At 39.1% G+C, this 10,707-nt stretch overlaps 1 protein-coding gene across 1 annotated transcript; it reads right to left on the bottom strand.

Annotated features, from left to right (window-relative positions):
- Positions 1 to 207: 207 nt before the first annotated feature.
- Positions 208 to 6,237, bottom strand: LOC115996719 (formin-like protein 5). The gene is made up of 5 exons (XM_031236094.1): positions 5,681 to 6,237; positions 2,358 to 4,484; positions 1,913 to 2,047; positions 1,711 to 1,822; positions 208 to 421 (listed from the first exon to the last, which is right to left on the bottom strand). The coding sequence occupies exons 2-5, from the start codon at positions 4,430 to 4,432 to the stop codon at positions 398 to 400; spliced, it is 2,346 nt and encodes a 781-aa protein (XP_031091954.1). The 5' UTR covers positions 4,433 to 4,484; positions 5,681 to 6,237; the 3' UTR covers positions 208 to 397.
- Between the last annotated feature and the right edge of the window lie 4,470 nt (positions 6,238 to 10,707).

The raw sequence follows: 10,707 nt of genomic DNA, 5'->3' as shown, positions 1-10,707 counted from the left end.
AATTTCCTAACCCAAATTTCACACACAACTCCTAATTTTCAAACCCAAATTTTCACAATTGTTCTTTGTTCTCAATTTTTCTCTGCGAGTTTATGACGTTATTAGACAACAGATTCTCTGCGAGTTTATGACGTTGTTATTGGACAATAGAGGCCCCGAGGCATGTGAAGATGTCGGTTTGGACTTATTTTAGTTTAAGAAATTTGAAATATGCATTGTGGACTTGTTGTTTAGCTTTTACAAATTTAAATTATTAGTGAAAATAAATAAATAGTTATATGCGCAAGAGAAGTAGAGAACTAGGGAATGTTTGAGTCTTCAAATTGAACCGAAATTCGAACCGAACCAAATCCAAGCTGAAACTGAACTATTTCAAGCCGAATCGAAACTAATTTGTTCATAGCCTTGCCCTTGCAGCAGCCTACACAAGTCATACAACAATGGCCATTGAAGTTCAGTAAACAATTGAATGGAAAAGTTGAACAAATGCACATATCTAGAGAAAAAGAAAATCCTTGAATAAGAAATTTGCAAATAACTCAAGAAGCATAGTTCCTTTTCTTAAAAATACCAATTAAATATAATAGTTTCCAAGTAAAAAGAGATTGAGAGGTGCAGACTAAAGATATCCTCAATGTTCAAATCATGCTCTTTTTATTCATATTTTAAATTAGAATAGATGTATTTGGTCAAAATATTTTCTATGGTGGAGAAGCAGTTGTAAGAAATTAATAAATTTGGGTTAAACACACCAGAGAAACATAAAAGTGAACAAAACTAATGTTGAAGAGAATAAACAGAGGGATTTGGCATCAGAAAGATAGAATGAATCAAATATTAATCTCCTGAGGCCTGTGATAGGGTATGCTAATGTCCTTGCCTGCAGGATGCCAAACACTGGAAATCGATGCCTTAGAGGTTTGAGAAGAAGTAGATCCCTCAGCTTTAAGAATAAAAATATTTTAAAAAATGGTTTCTCTTAATATATCCAAATAACATTAAAAAGATGTTGAATAGAGGGTCAACTAAGCCATCAAACTAATCTCAATAGTGTGCAATTGAGCCCCAAAATCAAGAAAAGTTCCAATTGGACCTTCAAACTTGCAAAAAAGTGCAATTGACACTCTTAGCCAATGGTAACCACTAACCTATTGACTAGACATGTGGCATGTCTCTTTTAGCTGATTTGGCTTCCATGTGTACTTTTAGGGCTGATGTGTGCATTTAATTTCAAGAAAAAGAAAAAGAACAACAACAACAACAACAACAACAACAAAGACATTTATCATGAAAGCTGAAGAGCAAAATTGCATCTTTTCAGACTCAGTAAAGAAGAGCCAAATTGTTCAGTTAACTATGGATAGCAAAGCACTATTTATTTGGCATGGATTTCCAAAACCAAATTAAACAGGAAGTCAGAAGCTTAGTTTCTAAGATTTTTGATTTTTTTTTAAAGTCCAATATCCATATGAGCTATTATAATTTCAAAAGGCTAATTGAAAAGCTAATACTAAAAATGAAATGAACAACTGAAAATAAAACCTGTGGCATCCGTATTAGAGAGAGAATCATTAAGCAAATAACAAACTCATTCATAGAGGGTGTAGGATTAGATGTGCTGAAGGAAAACTTAAATGGAAAAGTCAGGTTGCCGCTAACTGATCATTATGAATATTATCCAACTTTAGATACTGAATTATATTACATTACCAGGTGAATTTTGTCAGGTTTAGATCCGGCAGCCTTCTGTTTTCCTCCAGACTTGTCTTTATTAGATTTGGGGACTACGGTGGAGAAAAGAGCCTCAATTTCCTCTGGTGCACTGAATTGGAGGAAGAAGAAAAAAATATAGTAAGTTTAATGAGATTGAAGAGCAGTACTTATAGTTAACTTCAAAAGCATGGATTAATACACTTGAGGCTCTCCACGTCTTTGTAATTCCTCCCACAAGCTTCCTTGTAGTTTTCTGGTTACCTTACTCCAATACCATGGCTTCAGGGTAGATCTTTTAGCTGCTCCAGCGGGTCCTCTCCCAGGGAGTACACACCTGATATGTTCTTTAGTATTAGGATTGATTTATTTCTGGCTTTGTTCTTTTGGTTTTAGGTAATTCGTTTCCTTATTCTAGATTAGTTTAGTTAGTTTCCATATTAGCTTATTTAGTCTCAATAAGTTTCCTTTGTAAACTTTAGGAAAGTGTGACTCTCTTCTATATAAAGAGAGGTTTGCATTGCTAATTAATCAAGCCAGAAGTTATAAGAAACAAGGAGAAGGAAACTCCATAAAATCCTCTTTTATCTCTATTCTGTTTTTTCTGATTCCAGCACTTCCCAAACCATAGGCAAACCAGTACTGACCTCCACATCTTTCCCTCGCCCCTTGACGCGTGCCTTTGCCCGGGAACATAACAACACCCTGGTGGTGGAGGTGCCCCTCCAGGAGGTCCAGGAGCACCTGGTGGAAGAGGAAGGGCTGGGGGCTGAGCTACAGGTAGAGGTGGAGAAGTAGTACCAACTGCAACACAAGTAGAAAACAGGAGCAATGTTGGCAGAGGGGGTGGGGGAGGAATTAGGCCAAGAGAGGAAACTGTTGTACTGTGGCTTGCTTGTTGTCGGAAATATGGAGTTGGAAGAGGAGAAGAATTTATCTCTGCTACCTGCTGCTCATATGGCACTTGAGATGACAAAGAGCTGGTATACCAAGTTGGAAGTGGTGGGGGTGGAGGTGGATGCACTTGCGGGACTCTATCTTGTGGCAGGGAAGTAGAAGAAGCAACAATTGATGCAATCTTAGCTGTTGATATATCTAAAGATGCAGGACAGGAGGAATGCTTCGCCACACAACCTGCCATGAAGATAGAATCATTGATTGGAGCAAAACTTTCGGGAGAAGCACAAGGAGATGGAGCCTTTGGTTTCCCCTGTGATTGAAAATCCTTATCAAGAGCAAGTGCAGGTGGTGCACTGTTACACCTTGATGGCGGGTCTGATACATGTATTAAATTGGTGTATGAGCCTTCACTAGAAGCCATCTGCCAAGATATTGTTTTTGGTTTTGCCTGTCTTGAAAGGCTTCCCTGAGATTCTTGCTGTTTAGATTCAGTTTTTGCACCAAAATGATCTGCAGAAGTTGTTGAGTTTGCAAGTGGCTGTTTCTTTGGAGCAGCAGGGGGTACATTATCACACTGCTGCTTGTTACTATCAGCATCCATTTTCTGTTCAGAACCCTGCCTTTCTAACTCCTGTGTGGATATACTCTCTTCATCTTGATTATTCTCCTCTTCATCTAACTTGCCATGAACAGGAAATACTGCCTGAGAATCTTGATGTTCAGATTCGTTTTTCGTACCAAAAGCATCTGCAGAAGTTGTTGAGTTTGCTAGTGGCTGTTTCTTTGGAGCAGCAAGGGGTACATTATCAGACTGCTGCCTGTTACTATCATCATCCATTTTCTGTTCAGAACCCTGCCTTTCTAACTTCTGTGTGAGTGTACCATCTCTATCTTGATTATTCTTCCCTTCATCTGAGTTGTCATGAACACCAGGAAATACTGCTTGAGATTCTATGCTGCATGAAAATTTTGGGTCCACATTAATAGAGACTAACACCTCATTTTCATTGCCAAAAGGACATGATTTTGATGCCCGATAATTAGAACCTATCCTGCCATCATGCCTTCGGTTTCCTTCATCAGATGCACAATCTAGAAAAGAGTGATGCTCCAATTCCTCCTTCAAGACTGGTTCAGAACTCTTATCATTCTGCGCACTTTCACGAGCTGCGGGAGTATCAGAGGAGACCCTTCCCTCATGCCCATCGACAATGCTACTGAATATCTCATCCACCTCAAAAAACTCGTCAGGTGAGGCAACTTCTGTCTCACTCTCATCATCTACCGGATGGCACCCCCTTCCATTATTGTATAGAGGAAGCAATCTAATTACGATACAGTTCAAAGCTAGAGTGTCTGATGGAGGCCTATCTGACCCAAAACTTCTAGATATATATTGAAGATATCTAAGCTGGGATTGCTGTGGATTCAAATTAGACAAAAGATGAAGAAGTTCTCTAGGAGCTTGTTTGTATACCATTTCAAGAGTCTTCTGCTCACCAGTGTACTGTTTTCTGTACAAAAGAAGGCCTGCAAGCATGAAGGCCAACAAAGGCCATCCTCCCCTCTCACAGTGCACTAACAGCACATTTTGCTTGCCTTCAACTGACAACCAGCTCTCACTGGACCGCAAAAAGTGGTCGATTATCTCTAGTGGCAATATTGGGTACCCCTCATATTGCAAAGGATAATCCATGACAGTCATAGCATACTGGGACATGATGTCAGATATTGGGCTTCTCCTATCCCGATCTTTAAAGTTAAAAACCATGAATGAAGCATCTGGATAATAGTCATGTAGCTGAGCTACAATCCCACACATGTTTTGTACTCATCTTCGTCCAATGCATTGGTGGAGAAGCAACAATCAAACACTGCAAATAAGCAAAGAGCAAAATAAATAGCCTAGACAAGAATATCATATCAACAAATTTTGGGACTTTAGCAATCCCAATTAACTTCATCCACCAGTAAGTATTTGCATGACAAAATTTGGATCTACATATTGATGTCATTTTACCATACAATTCTAACATTCACGTTAAGGGTGTGTTTGGTTGACGGATTTTGGTATAAGGTATGGGCATCAAAGTGGTTGTTATTGTTTGGTTGACAAGTTTTTAGAATACTACTATGGGTTTGGAATACCCCATTAATTAAAAAACTCATACCTTTATTAAATAAGGATTTCATTTCCCTTGCTCCTTTCTTCCCCAACTATTATCATTCCCATTCCACCCTACTATCAAACATGCAAACTACTTTCACCAAAACCCATTACCCTTACCAAGTATTTGATACCCATACCGATTCCGATTTCCATGTGCGAACCAAACACACCCTAAATGTGCTTTAAATGACCATTTATAAGACACCATTCCAGGTAAGTTCAAATACTGAGAGCAATGCAATATGAAATAACTTTGGGACAATTTAATTTTCATGGTTTTCATGTCACAGAACAAGAAATTCTCAGTATTTTAGTTAACTTACTTCATGTCACTCAAAAGCAACATTCCTGTTAACTCCCCAAGAAAAGTTTCAACAACATTTTTATTGAAGTGGGGGAAAAGTACTCTGAGATGTAGCTAGACCCAAGCAACGATCGCCAAACCCAAAAGACCAAGTTCACAAAATTGAGCAAAGCAAACCCCATGGCCAACACTAAGGGTGTGTTTGGTTCGCACGTAAGAATCGGAATCGGAATAGGTATCAAATATTTAGTAATGGTAATGGGTTTTGATTCGTAGTAAGGTGGAATGTGAATGATTATTAATAGTTGGGGAAGAGGATGAAGAAGTGAAATGAAACCTTATTCTATTAGATAATGAGTTTTGCAATTAATGGGATAATCAAACCCATAGCATTGTTTTAAAAACCTTTCAACCAAACCTGTCAACCAAACAATAAGAATGAGTTTGATACCCATTCCTGATAGCTAAACTGTAAACCAAACACACCCTAAGAAATCCCAAAAAAATCCAAAAAACTTCACCAAATTTTCACATGCATTTACTAGATTACTAGAAAAATTCAGAATTAATTGCAGCAGAGGATAAAAGGAAGTTACCGAAAACCCGCTCGCCGCTGGGAGATTTCGAGCAGCCGATCCGGCGGTTTCCGATAGAAGAAGCGTCTGAACAGCGCCATCTAATGGCGCTGTTTCTTCCCCCAATCATATCCAGAACCTTCCAATTCAATCTACACCTTTCTTCCACAGCAATCGATCTCCCCAAATTTCCTAAATTCCACAGCGCAATGATAAAAAATCAGGCTATAATTCAGCTGCAATGTTCTCAATCGCCTTAAACCCAAAATGTAAAACAATTCATTAAAAAATACGAAAATCACAGCCAGGCTTCCAATGGCTCAATGGAAATTAAATTCCGCAGGAAGAGAAATGATAGCAGAGAAAGTGTAGTGTAAACAGAGCGGGGTAATGCAAACGAAACAGAATTTTAGGTTAGGGTTTGAGGGGTGAAGCAAAGGGGAATTCGAAGAATTGAATTGATGGCATTTGATCATTGCCATTGTTTTAGGAACGTTGCATGCTGTAGAGAACGAGGAAAGAGAAGAGAAGAGTGAAACGAAGTGGGCGGGGCGGGCGAGGATTCGGGTCCGGATTCCGAACCGGAACCAAACAGGAGTTTTTTTTTTTGGCGGGCTAAATTAACGGTTTGACCGTTGATATATTATTATATTCTACGAATTAACTAGATATTGTTCCGTGTGATGTACGACCTAAACTTATATAATTAAATAAAGTAAATTACACTTTTGGTCTTGTGATTATGGAGTCTTGTTAATTTGAGTACTTGACTTTAAAAAATAACAATTTAGTCCTTTAACTATGCATTTTTTAATAGATTTTGTCATACAGGCCAAATCACCGGTTAATTCTTGCCGGAAAAACGTAAATGTTTATAAAATGTTTATTGTTGGGGTAAAATGGTCAATTGATGTTTTAAAAAGAGGGAAAAATATTTTTGGCCGCCCTTGTTTTCTTCTTCCTCGGCATTATTAGCTTCCAAACTAGTGGTGTACGCAAGTCTCCCACAAAGAAGAAGAAGAAGAAGAAGAAGAAGAAGGAAGCGAAGAAAGAAGAGCAGGACTAAGAGGAGTGAAAATACGCACGCACCATTCTCCATCTACTGGTCCTGGGCATGGCTAATTCATATTCCTCTTGTTCTTCTAATGATTGTAGTGAGTACTACGAATTTGCGGAAAGATTTTCAATTATCCATTGTAGATGTGGTGAGCAACTGAAAATTCGAACTTCATGGACAAATGAGAATCCAGGTCGTAGATTTTGGCAATGTTCCGATGGTATTTTAAGTTAATTTTTTTTTTAAAAAATTTGACTGTATATTTTGGTACGATTGAAGCTAATTTATGAAACATTGTTTGAATTAATCTAGAGGAAGGTGGGATGTGGATTCATTGATTGGTATGATCCTCCAATGCGCTATCGTTCAAAGAGAATAATTATGAGATTTCTAAAACGCATCAACTGATGGCAAAGTGTTTAAGTGGAAGAACAGGGTTGTAGTATTGTTTATTGTAATATTTGTAGTTTTTGTTGGTTGTATGTTTTGGTAATCAACAGATCTAAATGGGGAATTTGGTAATGTATGTAGTTTGGTATGAATTATGGTATGTTTGGTTGTAGTTTTTGGTATGAATTAATGAATTATGGTATGTTTTGGTAATGTATGGAGTTTGGTATCTTTCAAGGCATAAATGGTTTGAAGTTTGGTATCTGTCAAGGCATAAAAGGTATGACGTTTGGAATCTTTCAAGGCATAAATGGTATGAATAAGTAAGCAAGAGAACATATTAACAATTTCATTAGCAAAGCCTGCATTACAATTCCCAAACAATCAATGTTGGTAATAGACAAAAGAGACTATTCTACAAACATTATCTTGCAAACCATTTGACCAAAGGCAAAAAACATGCATTTCCCAACTACAACAAAGTTAGTTTAAACATCCCAAAAAATAGGCAAAACTAATTTGCAGTCAATCAATGTCTATTGGTTCACCCTTGTTTCAAAAGAACTTGGACTTCATGATTGTTTTGCTCCTTGTGTAATATGTTTTTTTTTCCGGTTTCCTGGTCATCATGTTTTTTTTTTTTGAACTCCAAAGGAAAACGATATATTAAATACTGAACAAAGCAGAGATACAATCCGGTGGTGAAGATACCCACGAACCAAGGACAGACTGAGAACCAGTTGCCCGCGCAAGAGCGTGAGCCACGTGATTCGCTGACTTACGAATATGGCGAATACTAACATTCCCAATATCCCTAGCCATATTCTATCATTACGCGCGTTCCAAAGAGACCATAGGACTGCCGCCATATGGACTGCATGATCAATATTTGGAGATGCAAGCACAAAATCCATATACTCAACCATATTCCTACCATGCAAAGTATTATTGTTAGCCCAAATCTGGCATGCAAAAGGACAGTGGAAAAAAACATGCTCAACAGTTTCGTAACTCGCATTGCACAAAGCACAACCACCCTCCACCCAAACATGTCTGGTCTTAAGCGCTTCTTTAACAGGAATAATGCCCCGGGCACATCTCCACAAGAAATTTTTCACTTTAGGAGGCACTGGTAACTTCCATAATCGACACCATGAAGAGAAAGACGTCTGTACTAGTGACTCCAAACCCGTATCCATAAGGATGCGGTAACCTGATCGAACGAAGTATATACCACGTAAATCACTCTTCCATCTCCAGGTGTCATTTAAATGAGGAGATATAGGTGTATTGAGAACTCTATGTACATCAGTTTCGTTCAAGAGATCACGAACAACCTCAACATCCCAGCTTCCTTCTTCTGTTAAGAGGCCACTTTGACTTTGGCATCTTTTAATTCTTCAACACAAGGAGTATGAAGGGATGGGTCTCCCGTATCGGCAAGCCACGGCACACCCCAAATATTTGTGTCAGTCCCATTTCCAATACGCCTTACCACACCTCTCTTCAATAAAGCCTGCCCAGCCAATATACTTCTCCAAATATAACTAGGATTATTCCCGAGTTGAGCTTCTAAGAAATCAGTCTTTGGGAAGTACCTAGCCTTAAGAAGCCTACTGACCAAAGATTTCGGCTTCATGAGGATTCGCCAGCCTTGTTTGCTTAATAAAGCAATATTGAATTCATGTGTTTTCTTAAAGCCAAGCCCACCCAACCGCTTAGGGGTACATAAACGAGTCCAACTTAACCAATGTAAGCCTCTTCCTGTGGTGCCACCGCTCCCCACCAATACCGGTTCATGAGTCTCTCAATGCTATCACAAATGTGGACTGGTAATAGATAAACAGACATAGTAAATATAGGTAGAGCTTGAGCAATGCTTTTAAGCAATACCTCCTTGCCAGCTTTGGAAACATGTTTATGATGCCAATTACCAATCCTTTCCTTAATCCTTTGTTCAATGAAATGAAAAGTATGTGACTTATTTCGACCCAATACCGAAGGCAAGCCTAAGTATCATCCAAAATCATTCATAATTGGCACTCCAAAAATATTAGTCACCAATTCTCTCGTCTCAGTGGTTGTATTGCGGCTAAAGACAATGCTCGATTTGTCAAAATTGACCATTTGCCCCGAAGCATCACTATAATCAGTTAGGCATTGTTTTACCGCTTGTGCTTCATGCTGGCATGCTTTAAAAAATAGGAGGCTATCATCCGCGAAAAATAAATGCGAGACTGGTGGTGCTGCTCTGGCCACTTTCACACCATGAATGTCGCCTCTTGCTTTCGCCCTCTACAGCAAAATAGAAAGACCTTCTGCACATATGATAAATAAGTACGGAGATAAAGGGTCACCTTGACGGATACCCCTTGTAGGATTTATCATACCCACTGCCTCCCCATTTACCATCATTCGATATTGTACTGTAGACACACAAAGCATCACCAACGCTACCCACTCCAGAGCAAAACCCAATGCTACTAACATACCCTCCAGAAAACTCCATTCCATCCTATCGTACGCCTACGCCATGTCTAACTTTAATGCAGCCCAACCCACAGCTCCGGTACGTCTCACTCTCAAATAGTGACCCACTTCCTCTGCTATTATAATATTATCTGTCAAGAGCCTGTCTGGTACGAAAGCACTTTGAGAAGGCGAGATAATACACTCCAATACGTCTTTCATGCGGTTTGCAACAACCTTGGCCATGACTTTATAAGCAACATTACACAAGGCAATTGGCTTTAAATCCATAACACATTCAGGAACCTTTTTTTTTGGGATTAGGACTACATTGGTCTCATTCAACCCCTACGGGATAGTGCAACTAGACAAGCAATTTATAACAAAAGTAGATAAATATTGCCCTACAATTGGCCAAAAATGTTGATAAAAGGAAGGGGTCATACCATCAGGGCCAGGAGCCTTTTCTGGAGCCATAGAAAATAATGCCGCTTTGACTTCATCCATAGTAAATGGCTGTAAGAGCTTAGTGTTCATAGAATCTGTGACACGAGATTGCACCCTATTAAATAGGCTAGCATTCGTGCCATTGCTTCTGAAGATATCCTTAAAGTAGCGCATAACTTCCCTGGCCATAGGCTGACCATCCACCCAAATACCCTCAGGAGTTCGGAGACGCAACAACCGATTATGACGTCGACGAGAGGAAGCAGATTGGTGGAAAAACTTGGTATTTTGATCACCATGTTTAAGCTAAAGCTGTTTGGACCTTTGCTTCCAAAAGATTTCCTCCTGTAGTAATAATTTCCACAACTCTTCTTCAAGCATTTTATAATCATTAACAGCTGAGGGGTTCCTACATTCTCTTAAAAATTCCAGCCTTCTGCGTAAAAAACCCATACGGTCCCCAAAACGTCTGAAATACTCACCGCCCCACTTCCATAGATTTTGTCCACACATAAGGATTTGCTGCTGAAACTCCATGCCCATCGACTGCCCCCAAGAAGTTTCTACCACTTGTTTACACTCAGTATCATGGAGCCAGGCATTTTCAAACTTATATTTTTTGGTAGCAGCTCGCATGGGAAGAGACTCCACGTCTAAAAATAAAGCACAGTGATCAGACGTAAGG

The sequence above is a fragment of the Ipomoea triloba genome, chromosome 11 (assembly GCF_003576645.1).
Source record: "Ipomoea triloba cultivar NCNSP0323 chromosome 11, ASM357664v1".
In the NCBI taxonomy this organism is placed as follows: domain Eukaryota; kingdom Viridiplantae; phylum Streptophyta; class Magnoliopsida; order Solanales; family Convolvulaceae; genus Ipomoea; species Ipomoea triloba.
Note: the sequence above shows the minus strand (reverse complement) of the source record. Positions and strands in the feature narration are given on the sequence as shown.

Coding starts and splice junctions, on each gene's coding strand:
- LOC115996719 (XM_031236094.1), bottom strand. CDS start 4,432: ATGTGTGGGATTGTAGCTCAGCTACATGACTATTATCCAGATGCTTCA. Junction 2,048..2,357: donor GGCGAGGGAAAGATGTGGAG/GTCAGTACTGGT, acceptor AGAACATATCAG/GTGTGTACTCCCTGGGAGAG. Junction 422..1,710: donor AACCTGACAAAATTCACCTG/GTAATGTAATAT, acceptor TGACTTGTGTAG/GCTGCTGCAAGGGCAAGGCT.